The sequence below is a fragment of the Mesoplodon densirostris genome, chromosome 5 (assembly GCF_025265405.1).
Source record: "Mesoplodon densirostris isolate mMesDen1 chromosome 5, mMesDen1 primary haplotype, whole genome shotgun sequence".
Classification (NCBI taxonomy): Eukaryota; Metazoa; Chordata; class Mammalia; order Artiodactyla; family Ziphiidae; genus Mesoplodon; species Mesoplodon densirostris.
The window spans coordinates 120,328,729-120,343,909 of NC_082665.1; the positions used below are offsets into that span (position 1 = coordinate 120,328,729).

The following is a 15,181-nucleotide window of genomic DNA, read 5'->3' on the forward strand; positions in this document are numbered from 1 at the left end:
CAGAGAGACCCACCTTGCTCAGCCCCGCTTAAGAGGAAGAGCCTCCCTTTTCTGGAAACACCTCTTCCTTAGCTCCTGAGACGCCATCTCACTGAGAATTCCCCCACCTCACTGATCTCCATTGTTGTCTACTTTTCTGAATCCTCCTAGTCTTCCCAGGCTCTAAATTTTGGAATGCCTGAGGGCTCATCCCCGGACCTCTTCTTTCTCTTCTCTTACTCCCTAGATGATCTCACCCAGTTCCATGGCTTTAAATATCATCTATGTGCTGGTAATTTCCATATTCACAGTTCCAGCCCTAATTCTCTCCTGAGATTGAGACTCATGTACCCAGCTGCCTACTCTTCCTTTCCAGTTTGGTTTATAATGGGCACCTCAAGCTTAACATATCTAAAACAGAACTCTTTATTCCCTTCTGCCCCACTCCCCTCCTCTCCCAGTTTTCCTTGTATCAGCAAAAGCACCACAATTCACTGCTTAGCTGCAAGCCTGTCTTACTTACTCTTTCCTGTACACTGATTTCCATCAAAACCACCCTAGTCCCAGCCACCATCTTTCCTCATTCACCCGATCAGCCCTCTAGGTGGTTTTCCTCCTTTTACTCCCTCCACACAGTAGCCAGATCTTTAAATATAACATTTCTTTCAACAAGAATCAAGTCATGACATTCCTCTTATCGAAACTCTACAACTGTTTCCTATCACACTTAGAAAATCCAAATTCTCTCCATAGCTTATAAGGCCTGAGGTGATCTGGACCCAGCCCATTTCTTCAAACTGTTTACTCCTTTTCCCTCCTCTCTATTCACCAGGTACTCTGGCCCTTCTCCTATTTTCATGAATGTCCCCAGCTCATTCTGGTCCCAAGGACTTTGTAGGTCCCATTTCACATGCTTGGAATCTCTTCTTAAACACACCCCGTGGCTTATTCATTCAGCTCACCTGCTGTCATTCTAGCACCTATGACATATTTGTTTGTTTGTGATGGTGTTCTCTCCCTCCTGAATGTAAACTCCACACAGGCAGGGGCTTTGTTTGGTTCACTGCTATGTTCTCAAAGAGCATCTGCTGAATAAATGAGTGAATGAACTCAACCTGATGTGAGAACTTCCTGTGTGATAAAGGGCAAAAACCATTAAAGGAAAGGGAGCTGTTTGGCAAATAGTTGTGAAATCAGAATCCCAACTCTCTGATTCCCTCCCTGGCTCTCTCTGATCAATCATCTTATTTGAAATATGTTATTAAGTTTGTGTCATAATTTGATCCATGATAAAACGGGCAAGGCGTTTTGTTGTGTTAAGTAAACTGAAGAATGGCCCCCCTCAGCTGTTACCTCCCAGCGCCCAGCCCCGACTCTGTAGAAGCCGATATTCTGAGGTCGGGAAGGAGAGTTGGCATGCCATCGGTGTCCACACGCATTTTGTTCTGTTAAAAGCTCAAGTGCGCATGACGTGTGTGAGCGCCCAGGACAGCCATCAAATCACTGTTTCTGTCTCCTTGCACAGCACACTGAGCACTAGTTCTGAAGGGGAGCAGCTCATTCTCTGCCGGCACCACCCCGCTCCCCGTCGGTTGAGACTGGAGAGCGTGCGGGTACCACTTGAAATGGCCAATTACCACCAATTCATTTTCTGTCCCCTCTTTGGAACAAGTATGATCAAAATAAATGTCTTGCTATGGCAGAAAAAGCCATCATTTTTCTGAGAGGGCTCAGCTGAAACTCATTAGCAGGTGTACAGACTCTCTTCCCCCTTAGAACCACAGTCCTCTGCCCTGACAATTGTGATGCTGGGTGGAAGCCGGCTAAGAAACCAGCCGCCTCCCTCCCTTGGACCCCTCCACTCCCAGGCAGCCCACGCCTGTCCCTTCCCAACAGGCTGAGGTGACTGGAAATTGTCTTTGTCTTTGACATCTCCCTGAAAGCATCTCCTCACATGGTGCCTTTGATTCCTGTTTGTGGTGTCACCACACTTTTCATCACTAAGGACTGAATCTCTCAAGTCAGAGGTTCTCAAACTTTAGACCGCTTCAGAATTACTTGGGGTTCATTCTAAAACCTAGGCACCACCTTACCCACAGATTCTGAATCAAAAAGTATAAAGTAGGGTCAGATAATCTGTTCTTAACAAGACCCTACTCTGCCCAGATGATCTTAATGCCAGGGGTCTGAAACTGAGTCCCCCTAAAACGAGTTCCCCTGCCGAGTTTATGGTTAACCTCTTTATCCAAAACTGTATTCCTTTTCTTGTCCTGCCCCTGTTCCCCTCAGGATTGAGAAGCATCAAAGAAAAGGGGGAACTGAAACTGAGCAGGACCTTGTGAGGTCTTCCTGGATACAAAAGCCCCTCCAAGTCCCCCGTTTTGGTTTGGCCTTCCCCAAGTTCCAAAGAGGAGGCTCATGCAGTTAATGATTAGAACAATAGAGCCACAGGACTCCCAGTTCCTCCTGAAGGGATGCAGATAACAATCTGGTGTATATCTTTGAGTTGCCCTGCAGAAACTACAACCCCCATCCAGTGGAGGATAGTGACTACATGCTGACCACAAGCAGCAGACCCCAGACTGGTTGGAACCAGAAGGTTGATGATTAAGATTCCTGAAACATCACCCTGTTACCTCACCACCAACCAATCAGAAGAATGTCCATGAGCTGATCACATACCCTGTGACTCTCACCCCTAATGCTGCCTTTAAAAGCCCTTTCCTGAAAATTATCAAGGAGTTTGGGTCTTTTGAGCACAAGTTTCCTATTCTCCTTGCTTGTCGCCCTACAATAAACTCTGTACTTTCCTTCACTACAACTCGGTGTTGGTAGATTGGCTTTGCTGTGCATTGGACAGGTGGACCTGAGTTGGGTTCTTCAACAGGTCCAAGAACCCCACTTTAAAGAACACAGTCCCATATTCACACTTGACACCTCCCTTGTCTTCTAACAAAATGGACAGCAATTTCCAGTGATTTTTTTTCATAAATGCTCTCAAATCTACCCTTGTCCCATCACCTTAGCCCATGACCGTGGCCCTAGGATCTTCCCACTCCAACACAGTCCTCCTCTGGTACTAAATGACCTCAGACCTTCACTCTGATCACCTGTTTTCTCTGGTCAAAATCTTTCAATAGTTCCCCACTAGTTATAAAGTATGAGTCTTTTATCCTTTAGCCTAGTATTCAAAGCTCCAGAAATAGCATGTTGAGGTCAAGGACATGCCGAACATAGGGGTTATCAGAAAGAAGTGACCTTGGATGGTGACTGTCTAGTCATTTGTTAACATAGTAATAAAAGAGGAATTGAGGACATTAAAGGTGTTTAAAATTGTTGTGTATCAAGAAAGCCCTGAGGCTCAGTAACTCCTGGGAGGAACCTTCTCTCACTGCCTCCCAGGACCCACCGGCCTCCCAACCCTGCCAGATGGAGGCACCCAGGTCCTTCCTTGGAAGGTACTCATCACAGAAGGATGACTGTTCAGTCAGAACAGAGTTTGCATTCAGAAAATCAAAGTGAGCACCCAGGGAAAGGTCATGATGGGGAAGGGAAGAGAAGGCAGAGAGCAGGGCGGAGAGGAATGGGGTGAGGTACAGAGTGTGAAGGGTCCATGAAATTCCAGGCAGGAGGGTCTGAGCAAATCAGGAGCAGGCCTCTGAAGCCCATTTCCCAGCCCTGCCAATTCTAGCTAGAGGATACATGGAGAAGACTGGAACAGACCCTTTGGTACCAGCCTCCTACTATGGGGAGAGGGATGGAGCACCCCTTCTAAGATCAGTGACACCAAAGAGGCAGATGAGAAAGCTTCCCCATCCTCACTCCCATCAGAAAGCAACCCTGACCAGCAGAGCCCTCTCTTTCTCCCCTCCCTTCCTCCCCCAATTCAGCCAAGCCTCAACCCTGCTCACTTTCTGGACACTCACCCTGCCCAAAGAATCATCTATTATCTACTTGAATGTATTTGAATGATTGGATTATCACCATCCAAACTTAATTGAGAACTTTAATACTGCTAAATACAACCATGGGCAAATGGACATTATTCAAGATACATGCTACAAAGAAAAGCATCAGCAATACTGAGTTAACATAATTATGGTTATTATGAAAAACAAGTGAGAATGGGTAGTGCCTGTCTTAGGGACATTTGTGTTAGAGCTAAATAACTGTAGAGAGCCATTTTATAATGATGGAGCAGGTGAAAAGAGTGTTTGCGTGTGAGTATGACTGCCTGTGTGGGTCTTCCTGGACAGGGAGTTTAGGGATGAATCTCAGCTGTCAGTGGCTATATGCCAAGTCTGATCCCTTGGGACCAAGCAATCTATCAGGGCCCTTTGAGCCCTGCACTAACTTATAAACCCCTCAAGGGCAGGATCCGTGTCTCTCTGCATTCCCACCACCTAACATAGTGCCCAGAGCATAGCAGAGAGGCTAAGAGCACGGACCTAGAGATTCAGTGGACTTGGGTTTATAGCCTTCCTCTGTCACTAGCTGTGTGACCTTGTGTAAGTTTACTTAACCTTTCTAAGCCTCAATTTCCTCATTAGTATTGATAAGATGAGGACCAAAGTTATCACCTGCTTCATAGTGTTGGAAGATTAATTAAGATAAGTGAAGTGATTAGATGCTCAATTGCTCATAAAGATGATGAATCCTGAGCTATGAACAATAAAACTTTTATAGACACATTTAATGCCAGGAACCAAATCTCAGGGTTGGAATCCAACCATCCATCTGATGTTTGAATCTCCTCCCCAACATACCCACCAAGTAACTAACTAGTCAGCATTTCAGATTTTTGATGATGGCTCCCCCTTGTGTATGTTCCCTCATCTATCTGGGACTATGCCCTGAGTGAGCATTTTCCTTCTTAGATGCTTTAATCGTTCCTTCTTATAAGAAGAGTTCTTTTCTAGACCCATCATCATTCCAGTCACTTTTTTTCTAACTAAGCATGCTGTTTGTAACCCAAAGTGCTCACCTTTTATTATGCAAAGCTGTTAATTGGATTATACAATGCCCAAACCGGTTTAGTATGATTAAGGGGCTTTAGTCACTACAGCTAGTAAAAGATTGAATATATGGAGTTTAAAAAAATTACTCTCAAATCCTTTTTACACGTTCTTTGGCAGGCAAGAGCTGATACAGTAAAAGCTATAATTTTCCACGGGAGGCTCCAGAAAAACCTGATAGAAACAGGTGAGGTTCATTTGTAGTACAAGAACTATGGACTTTAATATTAATACACTCATTCAGAATGGAAAATCACTAAGCCAGAAAATTCTGACGTCACTGCCCCTCCCTCGCTCACCTTTGGACGGCTTAAAAGCAAAACACATTACTTTTAAGGGAAGGCACTGGAGCCTCAAATGGGTAATGTCCCACCCACCCCACCAAGACCACTCCTAACCCTTCCAGCCTGACCTCCCTCTATCACTGCCAAGAGTAGGCACTCAGTTAGATTTCCTCTTCCTGTCCCCTGGCTATAACTTAGCTCTCCACTTCCTGGCCTTCCCCAGGAATACCATCCCCATCTCCTCTGCCTGAGCTCCAAGCACCAATGCAAATGCCATTCCACCCACAAGGAACTTTCTCTGCTCTGACTCCACCAGCCCATTGTTGTCTTGCTTCTTTGGCCCTGAACCCAGATAGCCACGTGCCACTCATACATCCTCGGGTATATATATCTTCTCTTGGGCCAGAGACCTCCAACTCCTAGTATAGGGCCTTGCACACAGGTGTTCCAAAACACTTTACCAATTTATTCTTGCACCACACGGAGGGAGAAGAAGAAAGGGAGGCAGAACAGATGGCCTGCAGAGATACTCACAACAGTTGTTCTGGCTATGAAAAAATGGAATGGAGTTTGCATCTACTAGAAAGATCAAGACTAGCTACTCCTCGTTCTTCTCAGCAAAGTCAGGTCTATCTGGGCTTGAAAGGAGTCCTTTATTCTTATGGGAAGCCACAGGGTTAGGAGAGAAGAACAGACAGAAGGTGGAGGTCAGCTGATGCTATCATAGAGCGTTCTTATGGCTGTTGCTTAGTGCTGTTCCACACCAAACTGGAAAAACAACAGGACTGAAAATTATTCCACTAGCAATACTATGGTAGGTGCACTCTATCTATGCCTTTCTGCAGCTTAATGGACCCAAGTTCCAGTTTGATCCTTAGAGACTTATTTCCATTGCTTCAAAGCCCAGAGGGGAAGAGGACACTTTTGGGGAACCAAGGGAGAGCTAGCACAGGGATGATGTGTCAGGCCAATTCTGGCTGCAGATATTTAAATGGAATCTCTTATTCACTGGTGTCTATCTTTGGTTTCAACCTCTCTGCTTCACTCTGCTTTAGGCAAGGTATCCTTATTTGGGAAAAGACCACCCCCAGAAATGGCAATGGGACAAGGAGTCGGGTGGGGAGAGGCTGGCGGGCTCTCCCCCGCCTCTCCACTAGCAGGAGTCCCTGTCTCTTTCTCTTTCTCTTCTGTCTCTCCCCCACCTTCCTCTTTCTCTTTCTCCTCCCAGCCCAGGTATGTCTGTTTCTCTGCTCTCTGTCTTTAAATCTCTCTCCCTTTCTTTCCCATCCTCCACTGTCTGTCTCTGTCTCTCCTTCTCTCTCCCTGTTTCAGGGTGTGTGTATGTGGTCTGTCTTTCCCCTCTCTACGTTAGTATGTGTGTGTCCCTCCTGTCTCTCTTCTGTTCTCCATCGCTGTCCGCCTGGCTCTTCTCTTGTGTGGTTTTTCTGTAGGACACCTGGACTGGGAGCCAGAAGACTTAGCTTCTGGTCCTGGCACTACCATCAACTAGCTGTGTGGTTATGGCCAAGTTGCTTTACATCTCTGGCCCTCAATTTTCTTGACCCTATAGTAGGTGAGACTGAATGCTCTTCCAGGTCCCCGGCAATTCTGAGATTTTATCACTGAATGAAATGGAACTCATCAGACTCAGGAGACACCCGAGTACCACTCAAAGAGGATGTGACTAAACCGAGACAATACTGCTGGAGGATGTACTACATGCTAGGCAGGTGCTGTGCTTGCACCTCCTTCGGTCCAATGAGATAGGTATGTGATGGTTCCTATTTTAGGGGTGAGGAAACTGAAGCACCAGCAGTGAAGCCACTTGCCCAAGGTCCCATGGCTAAGACTTGTCAGAGCAGGATTTAAACTCAGGCCATCTGGCTCCAGAGTCCATGCTCTTATCCATAATGCTGCATCACCCTAGCCACCGACGCTCGCTCACAAGCTTCCCACTTAGGCTGCAGAGTAAACATCTCTAGACCCCAAATGTGCTCAAGAGTCTTGGATCCAGACTATATGGTTCAATCAATTCTCTCCTCCTTCAAGACACCAACTCTGACTTTTCACACCTCTGCCTGTAAGTGTCCCATCAACACTCTGTTGTCTTGCACACTGCCTGGCATGCTCGGGTAGCACAGACCTTTCTATTTTCAAGTGTGTATGTCTTGTTGCCTTTCTACCTAACCAACCAGGCATCTTGCCAGAACCTAGTGCAGTGCTGGGCCCACTGCCCAGACCCATGCTTGTTGAATACCAGGATATTGAGGAGTACCAGGATACTTTGTAGCACTGATGTTATGTCCCCGACTCCTCTGCCTGGACTGTTAGGAAATACCTGGGACCTTCAGACTTTCACATCACAATTCCTGCAAACAGACTGCAGCTACTCACTGGCAGCTACTGGATGGGTTGGGAAGGAGGGTTAGATGGTGTTCAATTCACAGAAGCAGAAACAGGGGGCCTCCAATAATAATTTCAACTCAAGTCAGCAAATATAAAGAGAACCCCAGCTTCATGCCAGACAGCAGCAGCCGTGGCTTCTACTCTCAAGGAGATACTGGAAAAGAAGAGATGAAGCATGCAAAATAAAAAATGATAAATTCATAAAATTCCAATAGTACTTTGACCTTTGAGTTAACATTATTGTTTGCATGTGTTTTTGTATTATTAAATAAAATCGTGGGAGCACAGAGCAGGAAAACTGCTTGTCCAGTCTGATTCTGAAAACTAGGACAGGCTCCTGTATGGCTGGGAGTCGGGAGACCAGAGTCCAAGTCCATCACTGGAACCACTGAGTGCGTTATATTCAGCGCTCTCTGAAGTGCCAACTCAGGCACGGTCAGGCATCAATGCTCGCTTGGGTGTCAAGAAGCATTTGAAACCCACACCGGGTTTCGTAGCCCTTGGTTTTCACATTTTTCTTCGTGCATCTGTCCCAGTGTCAGATATTTGGTGAGTGAGAGTTAGCCGGACAATGGGTGAATGACGTCGTGTCCCCAGAAGTCACATTCACATGTCCCGAAAAGAACAATGGAATCAGTCATCCTGGGGAATTCAGTCCTCGTGGAAAATCCAAACCCCTTTACATCCACCTCATAATCTTCTACTTGCTTTTGGTGAGTGCCAACAATGTGATTCATCTTGTAGAGATGAATTGATAGGGCCTCCATTCCAGAAATGCTCTCATTTTTAGAGCACGATGTAGAACAGCCGCCGGTGTAGTTTTATTATACTTTTCCCCAGCTTTAGTGTAGATGTCACGATGGCCACAGAAGAGTCTGATAACAGCTGTTCCCAGAGAGTCCGAGTCTGGATGCTGCCCTCCTGATGGGGAAGCCTTTCACCCACCCTCCTTGCAGCACCTCTGCCCCTCTCCAGCACCCGTCCTAGTACAACAGCCATGAAAACAGCAGGGAGGCAAAGAGCACACCAAGGAAGCTGCACAATCCATGGCCCAGAAATCTCCAAAAGTCACTCAAAGTTCACTGAGGTGGTAACACCTTCTGTGTGCCTCTGGAGGCTGACACCTAACTCTGTCCCAATCACAGACCAACCCTGTGCTCTCCTGTGCTCAGAGATGATACCTTGATCTGAACAATTCCAGACGGCAGGAGCAGACAACTGATGCATTTGCTTCTCCATCCCCAGCAAGCCCCACAAGGGTTTCAGGGCTGGGGTCAGCACATAAGCAGTGCCCATCTCTCCTGAGGCTGAGGTGTCGCCTCCGATGACTCATCACTGCCCCAGCCGGGGGACAGGGGCTACAAAGGAGTTAGGGCAGCCCAAGAATGGGGGACACTCCTGAAGGCCTGTCTACTCCTGGGACTGACTGCACGGTGGTGACCCCACACCCAGAGGGCGTCACGACCCCTGATAGGATGCCCCGCTCTCCTTCTAGCCTGTCTCCATCACAGGATATCCAGTACAAGGGCCCCCCAACAACAGCTGTGAGGGGAACCAACACTCCAAAGACATGTCCAGTTGGCTCTCAATTTTCCATGTATATTTCGACATACTTTTCGATTACACTTGGTCAATACCGCAGGAGGTGTGGAAGGAGAGTGAAATGTTATTTTATATGTATAATCTTGAAATTATGAGGTGGCCACAGAAAATTCTGAGAACACGAGTGCTCCCACCCCTGCCTCTCAAAGTGAACCAGCAGGGAGATGATGCTAAACCTTAACTTCCGTCTCCAGCTCCCAACAAGCTCTCCCTACCCCCCACCCAGCTATCAGTCCTCAAAGAAAAGCTCCCAGGGGTCCCCAAAGAGACAGACAGAGAAGTATGAGGAAAAAAGAATGTGTCCTTTCATCCAAAAGGGCATTTGTGGCAAGGCTGTCCTTTCATAGTTAGAAACAACAATTTCTTTATTATTTGTGGTAAAGAAAAATGCTATGGCTCTTATAATAACGCAAAAAACAGATTAAGCCAGGAGTAACCTCTAATCACAGAACAATTATCAACAGCCCTTGTTTTAAATCTGGTTTCCCAAATCCAAGCTTGCCAAAGAATCCCCTAAAGGCCCTGTACCCCACCACAGCCCAACTCTAGCAGTCCACCTGCATCCCTGATTGAGAAGTGGGCACACCGTGGGTCCAGCTCCGACAGCGCTCAGATAACCCCCTAGGACCCGGGGCTGTCCAGAGAGCTCATGCCTGGGGGACGGTCAAGCTTCCCCCAAAGAAAACAATGTCATGACTGCAAGGAATTGCTGTCTCTCAGATTGAGCCTCCCTTCACAACACCAGAGGGTGAGAAGGCCTGTCTGTAAAGCTGCTTAAGTGAGAAGCATCAATTAACAAGTCCGGATGGTGTGGAGGGGTGAAGCTGGGGGCTGAACTGCCCTCCTCCCTCCATAAATCAGGCGTTCCCAGGCCTGATCACCTAGGTCAGGGACTTGTGCCACCTGCCTGCCTGAGACAGATGCCAGGCTCAGGGAAGCAGTCTGTTACCTGCTGGACATCCTGCTGGAAGACGCAGAGCTGCAGCCGCTGGTGGAGCCGCACCTTGCGGTGCTGCCAGATGCTCTCGAGCCGTCGCTGGTGATGCAGCACCTCATGCACCACGTCCAGCACCTGGTGCACTGCCTTGGAGTAGTTGGCTGTGGCTGTGAGGGACTCGGAGTTCCCAGGACTCAGGGGACGCTGCAGCACATCCAGCAGCGCTTTGCCGTCCTGGCTGACCTGCAAGAGGGAAAGAGGTCCAGTCTAGGGAGTGGAGGGGCAGGAGGGGCACAGGGAGGCGAGGCAAGCCTGCTGGCATCCCTGATGCGGACTGAGAATCTCAGTCCCACCGACACCCATGACGACCAAGGAGTGTGCCACCAGAGCTTCCACAGTGCCCAGCCGCAGCCCGGGGAGGGCCGAGCACCCCGCAATCCTGAGGGAGAGGAGGTGCTGGGGCTGCAGCCAGTTGTCTGCGAGACCCCGAATCACTGTCTCCCTCCCCCTTGAATTTCAGCTTCCTGAGGGCAGGGACTCGGCCTTGTTTATCTCGCCCCACGCCTGGAAGAGGGCCTGACACTTGGTACTTGGTAAGTATTTACTTGATAAATATTCTCACTGACTGGGTCAGGCAGCAGATCTTTGCTTCAGAAAAAAAGCTGAATATAAGTTGACACCATAAACCTCTCTCCCCGTTCCCTCTTCTATCCTCACCTTCCTCTACCTAGCTCTAAACTTCTAGGTGTGTGACCAGAGGCAAGTTATTGACACTTAACCCCTCTGGGCCTCAGTTTCCTTGTTTGTGACGTAGGAATAGAAATGGTACATATCCCATAGGATTGTGGTAAAGATTAAATGAGTTAACACATGCAGGGCACTTAGAAGAGGGCCCGGCAGGTACTGGCTACCAATTCTACCTTTATCATCATCATCATCATTTTTCTCTCCTTTACTTCCTTGTCATTGTCTTCCTTTTATACTTACCCTTCTTTTGCTCTCCTTCTACATATTTATAGATATACATACAACCTCCTTTCTTCTTCTCCTGAAAATGTTAACTTCCCTGTCTTTCCAGAACACGCAGAATAAGGGAGGGACCCTTAGATTGTGGACACAACGTGCATGCTCCTGGGTTCCCCACCACTCACCCTCAGTGCTGAAACCAGTGGGGGTGACATTCCCTGCCATTCCTCACTGGATTCCTGGCAGTATTTCTGGAAAGCGGCACCATCTGATTGACACCTGTGGCTCTCCGGCGCTTGGCGGGTTGGCCAGCGAGCGTGCGCCTTTCTACTTTAAAACCGTGGTGACTAGGGCATTGATAGGAATTTTAAGACCCCAAGTTAACCTGGTTAACAAGGAAGTCAAAGTTGTTTTGGAGTTGAAACGGCCTTTTCCTTCCAGCAAGGTGTGAAAGGAGGTGTGCCTGGTACAAGTTAAGAAGGAAGTTTTTTCCCCTTCTTAACTTGTACCATGCTCCCAGCCTCTGATTTTTTCAGCAGAAGAGCCTTTTAGTTTGTCCTCCACTTCCACAGCAGCTTCTCACTCCTGCGAACACTTATCTCCAACCTGTGGTGAGTTGTGCTCTGGAGCTTCCAGTGAGAAAATTAGTATTTTTTGATGAGCTGCTTTATAAAAGGGGTGGCAGGGCTAGTGCGTGCATGCCCGCTCACCAGACAGAAAGCAACTCCAGAGGAGCACAGCCTTGCTTTCTTACAGTCCTTCCACAGAAGACACAGTCCAGTCTTCACAAATAGGGTGAGGTAGGGGTGTGTGTCTGTGTGTGTGTGTGTGTGTGTGTTCACACATAGGGTGAGGTAGGGTGTGTGTGTGTGTGTGTGTACACACATGTGCACTAAGGCGGTTCCTGCCAATGGCTGCATTTTGACATCATCATTAACAGATCAAGGATCTTAACGATGTCTCCAGAGGGAGAAAAATGGCCTCTCTTCTTCTTAGTCCAACTCAGGCTATTTCACAGCACACAGGCCGGTACTCTTGCCACACACCCATACCCCTATACACAGCCAGGACCTCTGGGTGTCCACTGGGTTCTCACCTCTGTGTAGGCCTGGGTCACCTGCTCATACAAGGACTGGTGGTGGTGGATCGCCAGCTCCAGGTCCTGCATCTCAGACGGCAGGCCACCTTCGCTGCACATCTTGCACCAGGCGTCCACTCCCGACAGGAACTGGAAGGAGATGCCGGCTGGGTCAGTGTGGGAGCACTGGGGGCGGGCAATGGGCAGATTATGTACAGACGGTCAGATACCTTGGGAAGAAGCATCAGGAACTCTGGAAGCCTTCAGAGACCACTGCAGACAGTGGAGTTTTTTCTTTAATTTTACAAACACCAACCCCAGGTAAGAAGTCAGTACCCAGTACCTGTTTAGGAAGTATGGTTTCCACAAAGAAAGATGATTATTATGAAACTGCTGGGGGTGGGAGTTGACTTCACGTTCAACAGGTTATATCCACACACTGATGATAAAATACAGGTGTGCAAACAGCTCACTACATGACATGTGTATGTGAGAGCTTCTTGTCCTGTGCACACTCACAAGTACAAGTGAGAGGCAACATATAATGAAATGGGATGTTTCCACACATGTGCTTTATAGTGTAGACATTGAGCTGTGAAGAGTAGCAAAGAATGCCTCATTCAGGCCCATCAGGCACCCCAGGGAACCTGCAGAGACCATTCCCTCAGGGGATGGAGATTAACACTCAGAAAGATCCCTGCTATTGGGTCAGAACCCCAAGGGGTGGGAGAGGGGAGGGCAGCTCAGCGGGACAGATTGTACTGTGTCTAGAGTGGCTCCTGGGATGTGATATATAGATATAGATCTTGACAGACATCAAATTATTTAAAAATTAAAATTAACAATTGCGGGAGACTATGGGTCTCCATGCACAAAGGGTGAGCTAACTGAAATTACTCAGATTTATTGAGTGGAAAATACACCTCTAAAATGCAAATAATTCTTCACCCAACAGTCTGGAGTGGTTCTGTCTGTGATTCTTCTTGCCTGGGTGCACAGCTCCATTTAAATTAATTGCCTAAATACCTTTTTATCTCATTGCCAAGAACAGCCCATCTGAGGACAATAAAGAGCTGCCTAAATAAACGCATTGAAAAAATAGCCTTGAATCCATTGTCTGTGTGTGAGTGTGTGTGTGTGCTTTCCAGCTAAAAAGAAGCATGGTTTATGAGTTTCCCTGAAGGACTGGCAATACCCGAGAAATTGCATTAAAAAGTAGATACAAATAAAATTGCTTCTTATCCAAACTAATCCAAGTCAGGAAACAGCAAATAGAAGTTGAGTCCTCCAGTTACTCTCAGTTCGGGTACTGTGTTTCTACAACTGCCTGAGTTCCCCTCTTGGTATCACGTCAGCTTTCAGTCCTTAGCCACTTGGCTGTGGCAGCTGATTTTTCATTCTGTATGTTTTTAATCGCAGTAAGCCGTCTCCTAACAATTCTGGCAGAGTGCTGGGTGACACCCAGAATCAGGTTGCATGTGCTTGCTAATATCTCAGAAGCTCCTTGCTCCATCAACAACCATTTCATAAAGGAACCTGAAAGTAACTTGACAGTGTGTGTCAGTCGTCGGGGGAGCACCTCTTCAAGGTCTTTGGGATTTCTTTGTAATACTCTAACCAGAGTCCTATAGTAGACCCCACAAAACGGTCATCTCAAGGACAGAAAGACAGAGAGACAGAGAGGGAGGCACTGAACCTCCCTTGCCAATCTGGAGAAACCTTGAACAAAGTGTGCAAATAATAGGTTGAAGAGAGAACAGGAGATCAGACATGAATATTCTCAGGTACTGCCACCATCATCTTAAAACAACAACAACAAAAAAAGGCTAGATTCCTCTCAATGTGTAGGGCTGCTCTTGACTTATAACACAAGTACTTTCAGTCTTTGGGAAGGTCTCAGATGGAAACAGACACAGGTGGAGGAAATACAAAGATACCAACAGATCTTTGGTGATGTCTACCATTTAAAAAACACACTAAGCACCTAATATATTCCATCTCTAATCCTTATAACAGTGCTGTGAGATTTATGATCATCCCCACATTAGAGATGAGGAAACAAGCTCAGAATGTTGAGGTGACTTGCCTAAGAGTTAATGATTAGAACTTACCTGTGTCTGGCATCAAAACCTAGACTCCTTCAATTATTCCATGCTGCCTTCCATGTTAGATGGGTAACAGAGGAAGAGATTTAAGGTATGACCTTGTGTCTGACTCTGTGTTATCTGTGAGCTACCCAAATGTCATACAAAGAAAGAAATTTAGGGGTTAAGACCATAGGCTTTAATGTTAGACACACCTGATCCCAGATGCCTATCGATTAATTGTGTGATTTTCACAAGGGTATATTAATAAACTTTTAATAACCAGCATATACGTGTGTATGTAATACACACACAAGTGTTATAAACTTTACTGCTATAAAAGATGTGTAGCACATAATTTATAAAGAATAATAACACATAGAATGCTTATGATAAATTCCATGTAACAAATTGATTCTCACAGATGCTTTTGTTTGTAAATGACAAACTTATATAGTTCCAACACAAAAGCTGGTTGATATTTTCACTTTTGTTAAGATGTAAGACAAAAGTGAAAAATACCTGGAGACTTATGTCAGAACATTACTCATTCATCAGTGATTTTAAGTGACCTCTTTGCTAAATGCAATAATAGTTTTTGAATATCAGAAGAATATTTCCTTGATTTTGTGTTCTATTCACAATGCAACAGCTATACACAGGGCACATTTTTAGGTTTAATCTGCATTTTAAAATATTTTCTTAAGATTCTAGACAATCAATAAAACAACAAATCAAGCCCTGGTTTCTAACACTTGATGATTTCCATGGTGTAAAACTTTTATCTTGCCCTATTTCAGGCTACCACTGCAACATCACCAAATATGTAG

General features: G+C 46.5%; 1 protein-coding gene across 5 annotated transcripts in view; it reads right to left on the reverse strand.

Annotated features, from left to right (window-relative positions):
• Positions 1-15,181, reverse strand: part of LOC132490793 (kalirin) — a 467,387-nt gene that overhangs the window by 170,460 nt on the left and 281,746 nt on the right. For all 5 annotated transcript variants that reach the window (XM_060099427.1, XM_060099424.1, XM_060099423.1 and 2 more), the window contains exons 8-9: positions 12,286-12,417; positions 10,236-10,466 (exon numbers count right to left, since the gene is read on the reverse strand). In XM_060099427.1, coding sequence (XP_059955410.1) covers positions 10,236-10,466; positions 12,286-12,417 — 363 coding nt within the window. The remainder of the gene's footprint in view (positions 1-10,235; positions 10,467-12,285; positions 12,418-15,181) is intronic.